This window comes from Sciurus vulgaris (assembly GCF_902686455.1).
Source record: "Sciurus vulgaris genome assembly, chromosome: 3".
Lineage (NCBI taxonomy): Eukaryota > Metazoa > Chordata > Mammalia > Rodentia > Sciuridae > Sciurus > Sciurus vulgaris.
The window spans coordinates 175,115,414-175,134,019 of NC_136463.1; the positions used below are offsets into that span (position 1 = coordinate 175,115,414).

At 44.2% G+C, this 18,606-nt stretch overlaps 1 protein-coding gene across 3 annotated transcripts in view; it reads right to left on the minus strand.

Annotated features, from left to right (window-relative positions):
• The window catches only part of WDFY1 (WD repeat and FYVE domain containing 1), a 43,191-nt gene extending 27,519 nt beyond the window's left edge, over positions 1–15,672 (minus strand). The window contains exons 1-2 of one of the 3 annotated variants that reach the window (XM_079135139.1): positions 15,483–15,672; positions 4–71 (exon numbers count right to left, since the gene is read on the minus strand). In XM_079135139.1, coding sequence (XP_078991265.1) covers positions 4–71; positions 15,483–15,619 — 205 coding nt within the window. In that variant the 5' untranslated portion in view covers positions 15,620–15,672. Of the gene's footprint in view, positions 1–3; positions 72–13,864; positions 14,041–14,077; positions 15,409–15,482 lie in introns of those variants that run through there. The other 2 variants (XM_079135140.1, XM_079135141.1) reach the window with 2 other exon arrangements.
• Between the last annotated feature and the right edge of the window lie 2,934 nt (positions 15,673–18,606).

Here is an 18,606-nt window from a genome sequence, read left to right on the forward strand (position 1 = left end):
TACAGGCCATTGTGTGGTAAATGCTGGGCCAGTACTGGCCACTGTCTCTTTTCAGCCATACTCGAATGGTTCTGTGGAGAAAGAAAAGAGTGGTCTTTAGTAATATTGTCTTCTTTTGTATTCCATGAAAACTTATTTTTTAAAATAATGTTGAATACCATTTCCTAACTGATCTTATAAACTTAATCAAGTAGACAACCTGGACAAATATACATAAATACACACATCTACAATAGTACTACATATAGTACACATACTATATACATAGTTACATATGTGTGACCACATATGCTGTTACAGAGAGCCTAGGAGTCAGGATTTCAAGAGATTTTAATAATGTGGAAGTGTTCTTCACACAATGATACACAAAGAATGCTGAGAACTACTAATTACTTTTCTTGGTAAAACGAATTGTCTGAACGTGGAAATTGGACTGAGTAGCAGTCACTGAGGAAGGCAGCGGATCTGACCGGGAAGAAAACATTGGTGGGGAAGTGGGAGGCAGGAAGCGAGGGGTGGTGCTCATTCACCAACGGCTCTCACTCCCACCCCATCATCCCCGCCTGGGGGGGAAATCATCTCACCACACTTCTTTCATCAGAACATGCACAGGACTGTCAGGAAATCCTGCGTGAGTCCAGGAAGATGACAATGACCAATACAGGCAAAGTTTAACATGTAAGTTTCCTGAAAAAGGGGAGAACACAGGGACAGTGCAGCTGCTCTGTGCTCCAGAGCCTCTAAGCCCAGACACTGGCTCGTCACCTTCTTTCGGGATTCGCGGATTCCGCACTGGCTCTGCCTTGGCAACTACTCACAAACTTCTCATCATTCATGGTCAACTGTGTCAGTCACATTTATATGAATAATAGCAACAGTAGGTGCTGAATAAATGTTTATAACTTTAAACTGAAATACATCAACACTAAGTACTGAAAAGTGTGTGTATATATAAGTATATATACACACACATACATATATGAATGTACATGTATATATGCATATGTATATGTACATGTATGGGTGGGGGTGAGTATATTTCCTTCCTCTTTCTTTCTTTCTTTAAGTTCAAGACAAGTAAAATTGGTTTTGGAGATGAAAACGTCAGAACAGTGGTGGCTGCTTCTGGGGAGCAGGCAGATGGCAGAAACGTAAGGAGACTTCCAAGAAGAATAGCAAGGCTCTGGAGATGGTGACCATGGGTGTGGGTGTGCACATGTGCTGGAACTTGCTTCACTATACTTACAATGTACATGTAAATTAAAAGGAAACAAACTAGAAGGTGACCTTCACTTATCCAAATAAATAAGATGCCATGGCAGCACAGTGAGCTAATACTATGTTGCATGTGAACTGGATGAAGACTGTGAGCTGATCAAGCCTCTAGACCCAGCTACCAGTTCATGGGACACGCAGAGGGCAGAGGAACATGTTGAACACGCTACGGCTGCGTTCAGCAAAGCAAGACTGCAGAAAAGTCTACAGACAAACGTCACTGTTCTGTTTTTTAAAAAAATAGCAACAGTTCCTCAGTATCACACTGGCCCCACAAGACTCCACAGGCAGCTTACTCTCATGTTCCCTACCCGGCTCTGTCCCTGCATGGTCCACCTCCATTACATCAAATGACAGCTGCACATCCCCTGAAGCCAGGCATGTGACACTGCTCCTGTGCTCAACGTCTACCAGTGCTTATCACAAATCCAGATTTCAACTGAAACGCCTAATTCCTGTGACTCCAATGCAGGCCCTGCATTCCAGTGAGCACTCATCCCTGAGTCCTCCTGAAATGCCCACTCATGCTAAGCACTCAGGCCACGCCCCTCACTACCCTACCCAGAACCTTTCTCTCCGGACTGTGCTCTTCTAGGCAGATGGCAGGGTGGGTGCCATTTCTGCACAGCTCCTTCATCTAGTGAACCAATGGGCACTTCTAACGTGATCACTAGGACTGAGCTACTAACATGACATTACCTATGCTGACTATATTCTATGTTACTTAAAGCAGAATGCATATGGATACATTTCAACACAAGATGAAGCCAAAAGAGGTATACCGAGAGGCCAACCCCTGGCTGAGCATTAAGTCTACTCAAGGATTCCCCCACACGTCCAAATACGTGGTGACATAGGCCAATGCACTTCAAGATCAAGGCTTCATGCAGAGCCTTTTCCAGCTTACTGACTTCACTTGTACAAGGATCACCAAGGGGTTAAACCTGCCAGCTACGTGACACATTCTAAATCCCTTCATTCCAAAGGTTTTAGGTCATGAATGTGTAGGTAACTCAGATGGTGGTGCATGCTCTCCCCTCTTCCTTGGAAAGGACAATACTCGGTTATCAGAGAACTCTGTTGTCAGAGGAAAATCTTAAAAGTCATCTCTCCAGCCAATCACTGAACCCTGAAAGTTCAAGTTTCATACACCTTTAGAATGATATGTAAACTAGTCCAAGGTCAAAATGGGACCTACTAGAGCCCAGCATTTGGAGATACAGTCTCATTTCCTTTGGAGGACAAACATCAGCATACAATTTGGTCTGCACAATCTGGACCCAGCCTAGGACCTGGTTAGCAACTGGCTAATTGGTATTTATACACAATCTCTTTGAATGTTTCTTCTGAAAACTTTACCACATCCAGGCGGAGGGAAGGCCACCCCAGCCTGGGAATCAGGTTTCAAGTTAGGACCTTGACTCTGGCAGATGGTTTACCTCTGTATCTACACCTTCCACCTGGAGCTCCCTTCCAGTCTCTTCAAATCAGACTCTTCCCCTTCCTTAGGCCCTGCTAAAATCTTCCACTTAAAAAATCAAATGAAATCAATGTTAAGTTTAAGCCCTAACACCCTAGTATTCCCAAGACCCTACTTATTAAACAGAGTTGCCTAATTTCTATGAGTTATATAACAATTTGTTTCATGTATGATCAGAAAATATCTCATTGACTTAACAAATAGCTGTAAAAGCAGGCTCAAGTCAGGCTACTTATTAAGAAAAATTGATAAACTCCAGACCAAAAAATTACTGTTTGGTAAACTGAAAACAAAATCTACAATTCTATAATTTGAAATGAACACATTAATATAGTTTAGTCACCTTTTACCAAATGCAAACTTACTTAAAACTCTACAATGATATTAATAAACCATCTAATTACCAAAGTGTCAAGATCAGATGGTTTTATTTTTACATAAGCCACAATATTTTCTGCCAGATGAATGTCTAAGTCACTCTTTTCACAAAGATAAAATCAAACAGCTGAATTTTTCAGTCAGTATTTTGACAACTTTACTCCCACATACCTAAACTCATTTTGAATTTTTCCTGTCACTTATTCTACCCATTTTTTCTAGTGGCTCTGGATCTTCTTTGATATTCCAAGATCATGTCAATCTGAAAAGCAAATTCTTCCTTAAAATCATAACTTTAGAAACATGTTCATTCTTTTCCAAGATCTATTTTCAAGTTGTTTTAAACCAATAGTCTGATATTTTTTCCAAAAGTTACTTGGAAAGGAAATGTGCCTCCCCCCGCCCCCAGGTTGTCAATGGTTTCCGAATCCCCCCATGCGGCTGTCCCTGTGGAAGGATTCCATTGTCTCCTCCGGCCTTCAGAACAACACAGGGGACCTCACAGACCTGCAGTACCTTCCCTCTCCGTGGGACAGTAACGCTGTATGCACTGTAACCAGTGTGCCCAATACTGCCATCCCTTCATTTGCTAATTGTAGAACTGTACAGGTTTCGCAGGTTTTTCCAGATCAATGAAATGATAAAGGTAAACCATATATCCTTGTTTTAAATATGTCAGACTAAAATGTCTTTATAATACATTGCTGTGCAGGGATAAGCAAAGAACAACTCAAAACAGCAATAAATGCCACTTCTGGGGCCTCAAAATAATTTTTGTCAGTGTTCTAAGTTAGAACTGACTTTTAGGCAAGAATTTTGCTCCACAGTGAGAAAATTCATAGTCTCCTGATAATAATAATGACACAACAATAATGACAAACTTTGATCAGGAAGGAGTGAAAATTGGGGGAACAGGTCAAATAATGAAATGGGTTAATGATATAGTAATTCATTAGCAAATATAGGATGAATACAGTATTATTCACTACTAATTACTATTAGTTACAGTAATTCATACTGACTACAGCTTAGTTATTAAAATAGGAAGAACTAGAGGCACAGGAAAATGTTTATGAAATGTTTGTTTTTTCTGGAAAAGAGCATATTATAAATTATGTAACTAAATTGTGTAACCACACCGTTTCTGCTCCGCAGGCCATGGGGAACCTGATCCTACACAGTAGGACAGACGTAGCTCTGGCTCCTCACGAGGAGGCAGTGGATGGGAGAACTGAGAAACGACCTCCCCGGCACGCCAACAATCACACCCTTCACAACGAGCCTGGGAGGATTTGGGGACTTGATTCTGTCTGCTGTTCAAGTGTGGCCATGTGATGCTAGACGTAAAAACGTTCCACTCTCTTAAGTGTCTGTCGGCGTCACCGATTAAAGCAATGAGGCTGAAGAGTCCAGCTGGGGTCGAGTCTCAAGCTGCTGTGCAGCCGGGGGCATGACAATCAGAGGGGATTTTAAGGACACTGAAGCCACTTTCCTTCTTTAATGAGGCTTCGGCCGTGCCTCATGAAGGACTCTCGCCGTTGTCTGCACTGGCCTTCAACATGAACTCGCGCCTCGGCAGGCCTGGGAGTCTGGAACACGTTCTGCCAGTGGCGAGTTCACCGGAGGTTCAGCCCTTTTCATGGGGGTCAGTGCAGAGGGGTGAGAGAGCCCAAAGAGAAGACACAGACCTGGAAACAGCCGGAGATACGTGGGTAGGTCTTGGCAGGTTCATTCCCAAAGGAGCAGAGAGCAGAGGGAGGGCCAGCCATGCTGGGCAAAGAAGTGAGATGCAGAAAGGCGAGTAAAGAGAAGACAACCAAAAGACGTGTGGCTCTCTAGCCTGGAAGGTGGAACAATCGCGTGTCCCTGCTGAACTCTGGAGGCTCACTGCAGTGAAGTGCCCCTGCACCGACAAGGCACCTCCTGCACACACTGAATCAGGATCCCGGCAGACCCTGGGGTCTGCTGAGCACCAGACACCTTGTCCCGAGGATGACTCTTCTGCCTCTGTTTTATGCGTAAGGAGGCAGGAGCAAGGAGAGACACGATCCTAACGTCATACAGACCAACATCGGCCCTGCACTGGACTGTCCGGGACTCTAATTGTTCTGTCTGATTTTACTCCTCTCCTACAAAATGGTGAAAATTCCACATTTCAAAGTAGCACAAAAGGAAATAATTCAAAGCAAAATACTAAATAATAAGCAAAATAGTTTTTATGAAGAACTTTTCAGAAAAGTTCACATTTTATTCTCCTAAATAGGAACTCCAAACCCAGAAACATGAAATGTTAGCTAAATTATGTTTTCCTGAAATAAACCTGGAGTGTGGAAAAAGTCTAGTTCTAACTTCAAAATTTGAAGAAATCCTGACTTTGTATTGGCATCGCCAGTTCTTGTTCAGCACTAATCTCCCACTGACTCGAGGTCTAGATTCAGCTGAATCTAACTACAACATAAAATACAATACATGAATGCTTGTGGCTTATGGCAGATAAATTGCAAAGCATGGGCTCAATGCTTAACCCAACCCCTGCCCGTACCCATGCCTTGTGTAATGTACTTTGCTATTCTTTCCACCATAAGGCGGAAACTATTTCCCTGACCCTTGACCATGAACTGGCTGGTTACACTTCGGCCAACAGAATGTGGCTGAAGTGATGGAGGCCAATTCTGAGTAGAGGTTTTGCCTGCTCTTCCCTTCCTGGAAGTCTACCATGTCACATGAACCGGAGGGGCTAGCCCGCTGCAGGTGGAGTAATGACATGAAAGACAGCCCCATGTTCCAGCCGAATCACTCACAACCAGTCAATAATCAGCTAACTTCTAAGCACGTGAAAGAGACACAGCTGGTCACAAGCATGAGTGAGCCTTGGCTGAGCCACAGGACTGGTGACCCAGAGGCTCATGACAATAACAAATACCTGCTATTTATTATTCTATATTGAGGTAGTCTGTTTCATAGCAAGAGCTAACTTACACAATGCTGTTTCAAAGAATAGTAGTCCTTTAAGCACACTTAAGACTGACTTGCAAATTAAAAAAAAAGAGCATTCAGTTACTTTCTAGTGCCAAAGATTTCAAAGTGCTTAGTAAAGAAATGACTGTAACTTAACCCTTCCTGGAAATTGAGAATATCCATTTTGCATAGATCCTAATTTGAATACTTAGATTGAAAAAAAGTTAGAGAAAAAGCATAGATGAAATTACTACTCTTAAATATCACACTACATTTATCATCTCGTCTACAAAGGATAATAATTCTGTATGCCCTTTTACCTTCCTACAGATGTATGAAAAATAGACTTAGGAACACAGTTATGATTAAGTATTTCCTCCATGGAGATTCATCTTAGAGCAGCTAGAAGATAGGCCCCAGGATCAGAAATAGGAGCAGAGACTCCTTTTCATTTTTTCCAGTCCCTTTGTTGGATGCTCTCAAAGAGTTCATGAAAAGCAAGATTACCTTAAGGAATCATCACGCCTTTAAAGTTACAATAGAGATTCAACACTAGATTAAAGTTACAACACTAGATTCAAAGTATGATATTTCTTCTGAAAAGCACTGGCTCTCAAACCAGAAGGCATCCTGCAGGATATGAGTAATGTTTTAAAATCTGTAATTTCATGAGGACATACATTTGGGTTCAATACATATTTTCCAGTAAACCTTCTCTGAATGTAACCTCAAAAATCATGACCACACTTAAGTGGTTTCAAACAGCACACAGGTATTTTTAAAAATCACAAGGCCAAGTTCAACCTCGCCTAAAGCATCAGTTTCTCTAAACCTGAATATGTTTAATTTTTTTTTCTTAAAACTCCCTGAGTACCCCAAAATAGAAAAAATTAAAGCACTGTTTATCTTTAAATTTTACACTGCCATAAAATAGAGAATATTTAACTAATTAAAAAGAATTTCAGAGAATACTATATGTTACAAATTAAGTTAAAGGTCCTGATTTCTTTCAAATGCTGACCACATATTAATTCTGAGGAACGCTGACCCGCCACTCGTAGGGATGCTGAATTCACATCTTGGTATATCTCCAAACACTGGTGTCACTTACAGCAAAGGACATTTTTTCCTAGTCTGACAGTACCTCCAAGTAGAAATAGAAGAAAATGTGTAATTCTGGTACTCTAGATGATAGCTAGAACATTAAGAAGTTAGCCTGAAAGGAGAGGAAATGATATAGTCATCAATGCAATCTGCTTTTATCAAATAAACAGCAATTTCCTTCCAACCAAGTTTCCGGAACTCTGACCTCTTCATTTTTGATGCCAAAAATAAGGAATCTCCTTGGGTGACAGAGGGAAAACACTACATTGTTACATAGTTAATTCTCTAAACTAAAAAGCAGAGGAAGCAGCCTCTTTCTGCGGAGTAGAATCAGACTAAGGAGAATTAAAATGCCCACCCTTTCTTACCATCTAGAGAATGCCAGACAGCCAGGGCAAGCGAGGACTGTGCAGGCTCGCTGACTTGATCTCAGGCAGACTGTTACCCAGGGAGGAAGGCCGTGCCTGGACCTAGCATCTACATTACCTCCAATGCGGCTTTTGTCCCCACCCACCCCCACCCCATAAGCCAGGGGGATGACTTTCCCATCTGCAGATGTTTTCTTTTTGACTCAAGAAACTATTCCTGCTGTAATCGTTCACTGTTAGCATCAAACAATCTCTTCGGACTCCTGTGCCACCAAAAAAGCTAACAAATCATCCCCATGATTGACTCACACTTGTAATCCCCGTAACTAGGGAGGCTGAGGCAGGAAGATGGCCAAGTTTGAGGCCAGCCTCAGCAATTTAACAAGACCCTTTCTCAAAATTAAAAAAAAAAAAAAAAAAAAAAAAAAAAAAATTTAAAAAAGGACTGGAGGTACAGGTTAGTGGTAGCTGTACTGGGTTAAATCCTCAGTACCCTCAAACACACACCACACACACACACACACACACCTCTGCAAAGAAGGGAAATGAATACCTGATTTCTAGAAACCAAAATTACCCTTTACATTACAATTTGTTTCCTGTGAAAGAACCAGCAGGCTAATAAGCTAACCAGAGGGGAAAACCTACCACACAGCAACAGCTGTGGAGAACCTGCTGTGTGGCTGCCCTGGAGGGACACAGGCTATGCCTACAGATAGAGGAATAGATCTAAAGCGACAGTAATAATATCTGATTATAATTAACTCAGCATAACCAGTAAGTACTGTAAGTGCTGAAGAAAGCTCAGAAAGGACAGGACGTGGTGGCTGGTGGCTGGGAAACACTGCACAACGGTGGAAGTGGAACTTGAAGTGGATCAAGAAGGTGGGGCTTGAATACAAGAGAAGGAAAGGGAGGTGCCTGGGGAGGAGCCACATGAGACAAGGCATCTAGGTGGGGAAGGCACAGATGTCACTGGGACAGAGCACATGTGGGTTTCACTGGGCATGAAAGAACCACTGAGAAGGAAAAGATAAAGGTGGAAATCAAGCTGGGCAGGGACCAGTTCTAAGGCCCCACAGACATGATGAAATAAGGAGCTCAAGAAAGGAAAGCAGGGAAAAGATGTGACGTGCCAGGGTAAAGACATGAGCTTGGCAGGACAGATTCAAGCGAGCCTCCTGGAAGCTCAAGAAGTACATACATGCTACTGCAGGGCTGGAGGTTTAAAAAGAGGGTTAAAAGGGGAGGAGGACAAGCCCCTGGGAATAGACAGCAGGTGTGCAGGAAAGGGTTAAGGCAGCAGGCCTGAGATCACTGTCCTTTAAAAGGCCGGTGGCTTGGGGCTGGGTCCCTGGACCTCCAGCGTTCTCCGCATTCCTTAGCTCAGGGTGGCTCCCTGTGCTTAATGTTTGTACAAAACACATGGTTTACGCTGAATGCATGCTTTCCTTGAGGAGTCTGGAGTACTGGTACATGCCAGGAGGGCACCCACCTACCCAACCTCTAGTAAAAGCTGTGCACACCCAGGCTCTGATGAGCTATCCTGATGAACAGTTCTTCGCGTGTGTCATCGTGATTTGGCGCTAGAGGAGTTCAGCACATCCTGTGGGACTCCTCGGGGAAAGAACGCTTGGAAGCCTTGCGTGTTGCCTCTCATTTTCACCCCACGTGCTGGGCTGATTTCATGTCCCTGAACTATCATAAATCACAGGTGTGAGGATATGGTGTGAGTTCTGTGAAGGGATGAGCCTGGTCGTGGGGGTTCCTAACAGCAGGGGAACGATTTCTAAATTAGGATTACTGGAGTGACCAAAAAAATGAAATAAAGAAAGGCATGTCTCAAAGACATTACCAGAATTTAGATTTATAAATGACTCCCAAATGACTTACTCAGCAGGAAAAAATTTACTTTACTCACACACATACGTACAGAGAAAGCAGAGACATCCTGAGTTTCTGATGACATCAAAGTAATAAAATGGAAAAGAAATGGAAATAATGATAGTTCACATTTGAGCTAAGCACCGTTTTATGCTCTTTATTCTATTAATTCATCGACTCTTCACAAAACCCTATAAAGCAGGTACTCTTACTATTTCCGTTTTGCAGATGAGAATACTATGACACAAAGAGGTGAAACACCTTGTCCAAAGTCACATGGCTGGGATTCAAACTCAGGCACTGGGGCTTCAGAGTCTATGCTCATATCTCTGCTATAAAAAGAAAGTGACTACAGCAGTGAAGAGTCACTTAACAATAGAGGAATAAATGCCCTTCCACCCAGGCTTCCTGCCTTCTCACTTCAGCTTATTTTATAACACGAATTGAAGAACCTACTTTTCAGCATTGCATAACAACTAAAACTTAGCAGGTAGCACCTGATTTTCTGTATAAACTAAAACTTCCACCTATACCAGGTTTCCTCCTAAGCATAATGCTTAAAAAAAATCAAGCTACTTATTTAGGATTATGAACACATGAAACATTAGTAAACGTACAAGTTTTTTCCCAAACTATTTTAAGGTGCTTAGAGGAGGAAAAAAACATATTAAACATCTGGTTTATATAAAAAAAAAAAAAAGGATGCTACAAAATACTTGAAATTTGGATTTCTGTAAACTTTATCATTTACCAACCTGTGTGCAACATCATAAAACATTTGAAAACACATGAGATCTTTGTTTAACTGAGGCCAAACAAAATTGAGTCTCCTGCAGAAACCAATCTTGGCCTCCAGTCCCTGAAGCAGGCTCATCTCCAAACTCTACTCTTCAAAAATGAAGAGAGCAAGCCGGTAACCTTAACATGTTTATAATGCTTTACAACAGAGTTTTTACCTTTTGAAAATTCTATCATTCAACAACTGACTGTTTAAATGTTTGTGCAGTTCCAGTAAAGAAGTCCAAAAAAGCAATCTGTGTAGGAAATTAGCTCTTGCTGCCTCTGTTCTGAAAGTAGAGTCTCACTTTCTGTTTCCCCTGTCAGAAAGTTAACTGCTGTTCACTTAAACTTATTACTGAAACAATTTTGGTGTTTTTTTTTTTTTATTTTTTTAAAGTTTTCTGAATAGAAATACAGTAAAGACAGTACCACTTTCTTTCTTGATTCAAGAAGTATAAAGAAACTTCATAAATTTATGATTCTTACACTTTGCTCATATTCAAAAGCTCAAGTTCTCAGTTCCAAAGTTCAGGCAATTCAAACTACAGTTAAAAAAATTAATTTAGGTTTAGGAGACAAGTGAAGTTTAAACGTAAGAATTTAAGGTATTTATCACTAAAAAAACAGAAATGAATTTATACAAGAACTAAGGCCATTCTGTTTATTTTGCTCATGACATATTAACCTAAGACAGTTTCTAACCAGACCCCTAAATTCATTGCCACATCCACTAACTACCTGTCCAGGTGTGATGGAATTAAATCTTAATTCTGAACACTGTTTGGAGGGTTGACTGCATTTAGCTGTTGTACATAGTTTGGTTTAGTTGGGAAATAGGTGGGTATGTGTGAATGACCCTAGGCAAATACATCCCAAAAGCAGAACAAAAAAGGGGAGGGAAGGAACAAAATGTAAAGAGTATTCTCTCCTGAGGCAAGCACATGACAAATAACTCTCCTTCCTTGTGGAACAGTGGTTCTCAAAGTAAGATCCCTGGACCAACAGCATGACCATCAAAAGCACATGGGAGTTGAGCAAAGTGATATACACCTGTAATCCCAGTAGCTCGGGAGGCTGAGGCAGGAGGATCACAAGTTCAAAGCCAGCCTCTGCAACTTAGCAAGACCCTAAGCAATTTACTGAGACCCTGTCTCAAAATAAAACAAAACAAGGAGCTGGGGATGTGGCTCAGAGGTTAAACACCCCTGGGTTCAATTCCTGGTACCAAAAAATCAAAACCAAACCAAACCAATGGGAACTTGGCAGATATGCCAACTCTCAGGTCCCATCTGACTTTCCCACTCAGAAACTCTAGGGTGGGGCCCAGTAATTCCTGTTCTAACAAGACCTCCAGATGACCTTGATGCATGCCCCAGTCTGAGAATCTCCATTCTAAAGAGACCAGAAAATACGCACATTAGGCTTAGACCAATCTCAATCTCAGCATTACTGACGTTTGGGGTTGAACAGCCCTTGGGTGTTCAAGTGTCCTGTGCCTTCCAGGATGTTAGGCAGCATCCCTGACCTCTCCCAACATGCTACTAATGCTCTCTCCCAAGTCACGACAGAAAAATGTCTCCACAGACTGCTAAAGTTCCCGAGGCGGGGAAGGAGTGGCAAAATCACCCCGGTTGTGAACCACTGGCCTGAACTTTGGAAAAGTGGACATTAATTCAGGAAGACCCTTACATCTTTCACTTTTCTACTCAGAATACTCTTAGCTAGTGCTCACCGATGACAGCTTTTATAAAATGAGCTAACTGCAGCTGTACCCTAACCCTAAATGGTAATGGGTACCTTTCTAAGGATTAAAATACAAGCTGTATATACAAGACGCGAGTCAATTTTTCTTTAAACTCTGATTACTAGTAGAAAGGATCATTAAATCATGGCAAAAAGCAGAACGCCCACATTTTACACTTGCTGCTAGTCACTGACTAATACCACCTGAACTCAATTTCTCCAATAGTAGAGAAAAACTGGGTCCGTGGCAAAGAGAACTTGGATTCAAACCTCAATCATATCACTTCAGAGCTAGTGATTTGGGGCAGTGACTTCAATGTCTCTTGTGCCATCATTTTCTGACCTGTGAAGTGGCCACTACACTGTTTCTAATATTCCCAGCAAGGCCTGGGACAGTATCCTCAGTTAATACATTGCTATTTCCACAGTAATGAATGCTCACAATGCAAGGGATAAATCGCACAGTCTCATCCATTCAGGTCAAGTTTTTGTATCAAATGAGCATTCAGGTTCAACTTATACACACACACTTTTGACTTTTACCATGTACTGAACTTTGGAGCTGCTGATATGCGAAAATGACCATGACTTCCTGGTGGAGGAGGCTGCACACTGGATGCTGTCCTATACATAAACCCCAATTCTGTACTGGTAGAGAGAATGGACTCTCAAAAGATGAGCCACTGTTATTTATAAAGTACAAATTCCAATCATGTTATCTGCTTGTTGTGAACACTTCAACGGCTCTTCACCTCCTACAAAATAAAGTCCAAATTCCTAAAAGTGGCACACAGAAAGGTCCTTCCAAAATTGGACACTGGTCTTTCTGCTCTCAGTCCTCCCTTCTGCCATGGCCACCCACGCATCTCTTGTTCTGGCCACCTAGAAATAGCCATGATCCTTTTCCCCTGCCTGGTACAAGGATGTGCAGACCTCTTCTATACACCACTGCTAGGAAGTGGGAAGACCAGCTCTGAGGATCTCTTCGTGGAGATGCTCCTTGAACCCTGGAGCCAGATCAAGGAGCCCCCTTCTCGCGTCTTCCCATCACTGTGGAAGCTGAGTCCACAGGACCATCTCTTCACTAGACTGTTTAGACCTTGGGAAACAGTGATTTCTGGGTTAGCTGTCTTTCTACACCAAACATCGAGGTGACAAACACCTTGATGAGCCAAGGTCAGTGTTCTACTTCCTCAGGTACACACGTTGGCTTCCTGAAGTCAGGGCCTTAATATCAATGAATCAGAGGTTATGTGAGGGCAGGCACTGTGGCTTTTGATCCCTGTTGTAACCTCAAGAGCCTGGTACTCAATAAATACAATATTCCAAGATACAGGAATGAATAAATGAAGAGTATGTCACATATTTAGACAATGTGAAAAACTCACCAGTAGCACTACCAACAACAAAGCTCACAGCCAGGTGCTTTCATTAAATCTCTTAAAACGTGGCACCCACTAAAAAGGCTGTCCTACTCCAAAAAAGATCCATGGGCCTGAAACACACCTTAGAAACTTGAGGCACCAACCCTCCCCCAGTCCAGCCATCAACCAGAGCCCTGCAGGAACAGTGTGCCCCAGGGGAAAAATGAGCTGATCCAAGGCTCCCCAGAGCAGCTTAGTAATCACTTTTCATAAAACATCTCTCAGCACTGCTCCTGCCCAACAGTCTCAATATTCAGCAATTGAACTAACATGCAGGAGTCATTTTACTAAATAAAGAGTGCCAACTTTTACAGTGCTGTCTGCATCTATGTGCACATCATGCAAACACCATTATCCTGTCCCTCGCCTTTTTTACATTCCCATCTTCTCCCACTGCTCACACACCCCTTTGGTGCTTACTCCCTTCCTGCTTCACACACCTACACCCAGTCCTACTAATGGGTCCTTACCTTGTTTGTGGTCAGTTACAAGTAAAGGGCAGGAAGAGGCCCCAGGCCGCCTGCAATAAACTCACTTCTTAATTGAGGAAAGGGTCCTGAGCTTACCCAGAAGGGAAATACAAAGGTCAAACAAGAGTTCAGGGCTTTAGGGTTTCTCTTCCCATTCAACACAGGCCCTCCATGTTACTTCAAAAAGTATAATTACAAAAAGCAGGACTCTACCTTCAACAGCAGTACCTTCCATCTTCCATAAAATCTTTCGGCTTTTGGCACATCACTACTTAAGACGGCTCATTGTAACAAGGCAAAACAGATCACTCAATGAACACCTTCACTTTCCCACCAGAAAGCCACTCAAGTATTACACGTTTACGGTTTTAAAGATGCTCAAGTTTTAAAACAAGTAATACTGTTCCAATACAGTTACACTGCCCTGAAGACTAGTGATGAGAGGGAAGTCCTGGGTTGTGGCTTCACCAGTATGTCTGTGACTCAAACTAACCAGTTTCACCTCCCTGTCCTCAGTTTCCTCTCGGGGAAAATAGGAAAACTGGATCAAATCAATGCTTCCAAAGTGTGTGGGGAGTCCAAAGCAGGATATATCAGAAGTACAAGACAGTTCTTTGTGTGCACACAGCTAAAGAGTCTTAGTTTATTCTTTACAGTGCTAACAGTTTTCCTAAAGGTGGAGGTGAAAATAAATTTCCTTTGTAAATAAATGCATCTGTTCTTTTAAAAAGGCAGTCATCACTTTTATTTAAAAAGACTACTTAAAAACTACTTAGTAAATAAGAATTCTGGTGGTTCTAACAGCTGTGGCGAAAATAACTGATCTTGAGGCCTGGCAGAAGGCAGGGAGGTGTAAACCCCAGTTCCAGAAGGAAGAGGTGAATAACCCTGGAAGTTCTTTGCAGGGAAAAGTATCCCGCGCCAGAACCCAGAACCGCTGTAACCAACCGTCAGTCCTCCAGACTCCGGGAGGAGGCGACTTGGAACTGGCCTGGGAGGGCCAAGAAACTCCTGAGTCGAGGGCCAGGTGAAAGGAGAGAGAGGAAGCGAAGGTTCTGGGCAGGAGTAGCACCAGGTCCTGGCCTGGAGGGGGTGGGGGTCCCGGGTCACGGGACTTGGATCCCACGCTGGAGGGGCGTAGTGGAGACTAGCTCCCTGGCCGGAAGAGCGGAGGGGGGACGGCAGTCCCGGGCTGGAGGGGCGCGGAGGAGACCGGGGTCCCTGGGTCCCGAGGTAGAGGGGAGCGGTGGGGACTAGCTTCCTGGTCCGAGAGGCACGGAGGAGACGGGAGTCCCGGGGTCCCGAGGTGAAAGGGCGCGGAGGAGACCGAGGTCCGGCGCTGGGGGCGCGGTGGGGACGGGAGCGCCCGGGCCCCGAAGTGGAGAGGCGCGGTGGGAACTAGCACCCGGGCCGGAAGGGCGCGCGGGGACAGGGGTCCCGGCCCGAAGGGCGCGGTCGGCGAAGGCGGGAGGAGCCGCGGGAGGCCTCCGGGACCTCAGAGGACGCGAGGGGCGTGGGGGCGCCGGGCCGCGCGTCAGTGCGGGAGCGCCCGCGCGGCGGACCCCTCCGCCCCGCGCCCCGTCGCGCCCCGGCCGCGCGCGCGACCCGCGGGCCCCACCTGTCCTCGCTGGCGGTGATCACGCCGTCCTCCTTGGGGATGAGCAGCGCGGCCGTGACGGCGTCCTGGTGGCCCTCGATCTTGCTCAGCAGCACCGGGCGGCTGCTCTGCGGCCTGGAGTGGATCTCGGCCGCCATGTTCCCGCGGCCGCGGCGTCCCGGCGGCCCATCAGCTGACGGCCGGGCGGGCGGGGACGCGCCGGTTTCCTCGGCAACCGGGCCGCGTGGGCGTCGCGCCGCCGTAGCGCCGGGAGTACTGCCGCCGCACGCCCGTATTGCCTGGAGAAGCAGCGCGGCAGCAAAGTCTGTGGGCCGGCGGGGGACCGCGGAGGGCTTCTGCCCAGAAGTGAGGGCGGCACTAGGGATGATTGAAAGGTTGCAGGGACGAGGCATTGTCTCCCAAACCAGAACCCTCAGAAAATAATGAGACTGCACTGCACCCGATCTAAGAAGCCAATGTTTGAAAGACGCACCCTAATTAAAATGGGAAAAAATAATAGGGCATCTTAGACTCTGTGGCCGTAGAGGATACTTGAATGGCAACTGTATGATGGCAGGGACCATCCCAGGTTCTTTACATGGATTATCTCACAAACACCGACAACCCTGAGAGGTGGATAGATAGGTGCTCTCATATTCCCATTTTTAGAGATGGGAATGCTGAGCCACAGGAAAGTTCATTTACCCGCTTAATGTTGCACAGCTATGAGAAAGAAGAGCATCTTTTAACCTCCCAGAGCTGGCCAGTTACTGCCCGACCAGCTTGATGTGACTAGAAGGTGGCAGGGTTCCTCCCTACGGAACATAAACATCGCACAGACCCCTCTCTAACAACGTTTAAATGTAGCCAAATATGAACATTGCACAAACCACCAAAAGGACCACGTGATCAAACATGCTTCTATCCTGGCCACTACAAGGGATTCCTTTTCTTTACCAATTATATCTTTAGCTTCTATTTAGTCTTGCTCCCACTAGATAAGATTTATTAAAAATATCCAATCTTAGAATTACCCACACTTCCTGTCAACACCCAGTCCAGAGGGAAGCCCTCTTTCCTTAAACCCTCTCCAATCACCTAACACGAACTCAAAGGTGGACATCCTCTTACCCAGAAGCCCCTTGGTTCCTGGTGATGTGTCTTCTTCCAGCAAGCAGTCAGCCTCACTCAGCCACTACTGGTGTGCTCCTAGTGGTTTTAGCTGGAGGACCTTGACAGTAGGTTAAAGGACCCAAGAAGTCACTGACTCTAGCCCATTCCTTTTAGTCCCTCACCTCCTCCACTGTATTATTCTAGCACCTGAACTGAAGAATTGCTCTAGAATTTGGCTCTACAGTATGCACTTGAAATGTGACTAGCCCAAACTGAGAAGTGCTATAAGGACAAAATGCATACCTGACTTTAAGGACTCCATGTAAAACAGAAAGAATGTAAAATAGTTCATTAATAATTTTCATATGGATTGTTTATTGAAATGATATTACTTTGGATATATTAGGTTAGATAAGATAGCATCAAAATTAATATGATTGGGCTTCTTATGTCAAATTTAGACTACAGATGTGGCTCCATGGCATTTCTATTGAACAGGGCTGCACCAATACTTTCTTATGTTGAAGTTAATAACCAAACATTCATAGACTTATTTATTCATCAATTCAACAAACGTATCACACACCTACCATGTACCATATGTAGACAAGATGATTAAGACATGGTTCTTGCAAGGCGTGCACAAGATAATGTCAAGACAGTTGACTGAAAACTTTGGCCAAAAAATAACAAATATTTTGAGTGCCTATTATGAGGCAGGTGTCTTTCCAAATGCAGCAGTGGCCAAAAGAGATGAAAACAATTACTGGTAGAACTTGCACTCCAATGAAGGAAACAGATAGTAAAATAGATAACTAAATTATATGGTATAAAATAATTATATGGTATAATATAAATTATATGGATAATTAGATATATTAGACCATGTTACATACAATAAAGGAAATAAAGCAAGGAAGGGTGATAGGAGGCAAGAGGTGGTGTGATTTTAAAGAGGATGGGGGTGGCTACAGAGATGAAAGGCACAGATCCACCTTCTTGGAAGAGGAGTGTTCAGCAGGTGGTCTCTGGTCTTTGCTCCTTCAGGGACTGCCTCAGCTGCTGAGAGGCAAGGTGCCTGCACAGCACAGCCTGCTTTCTGCAACCAACAAGATGGGAGCTTGCAGGCCTGACCATCGGGACACACTGCTGGGAGTGCTTCCTCCAGCACTCTCTCCTGGGCGGGATAAGGCTTTGTCAGTCTCACAGCTGACGACTCCTGCCTAAACCTGTTACCTCCTTGGACCCTCACAGGTAGTGGCCCCTAATAAATAATTCCATGTGTTAACCTCTCAGTGTCTGCTTTCTGAAAATATAACTTGAGACATGTGGCAGTGGAAGCCTCCCATTCTGTGGCAAAGTTCTATCCTGGAAGAGGAAACAGCACGTGCTCAGGTCCCAAGGCTGAAGCATACCTGGAGTTTTATGGGAAGGGCAAGACAGCCAGCAAGCCTGGAGCAGAGCAAGTGAAGGGATGAGAAGAGAGATGAGTACAGAGAAGTCACCAGACAGATCCAGTTCATCTTAGAGGACATAGTAAGGATTTTGTTTTTAATGGGATGGGAGGCCAGTGGAGGGTTTTGAGAAGATCGGCTTAATCTACCTCTAATTTAAAAAAGGCAGTAGTGGCAGCCAGGGTGTCCGCCAGAAAGTCAGTGAAATAGGCGGTCGAGAGATGATGGTGGTGTTCTAATTGGAGATGAGTGTAGGAGACTGTCTGGGGCAGGGAGAGAGGACAAGGCCTGCTTGGAGGCAATTACAATAATCAGGGCAAGAGGTAAGAAGAGTCCTCAGGTGCCTGCTGTGGAAATAAGCTGATAGAGGACTTGGTAACGGAACAAAAGAGAGTGTTTGTGAAAAGAGGAACAATCAATGACGGGAGTCCAATCTGGGTGACTGCAGGGGCACTGTTGCCTTTAAGTCCACCAAGGAAGAGGCACTTCTTTGGGGGTCTAGATGTTCAACAGGCAACTCAAAACTGGGAATTCAGACAAGCCTCTCTGTGACCTCATATAAGATCATTTAAAAATCA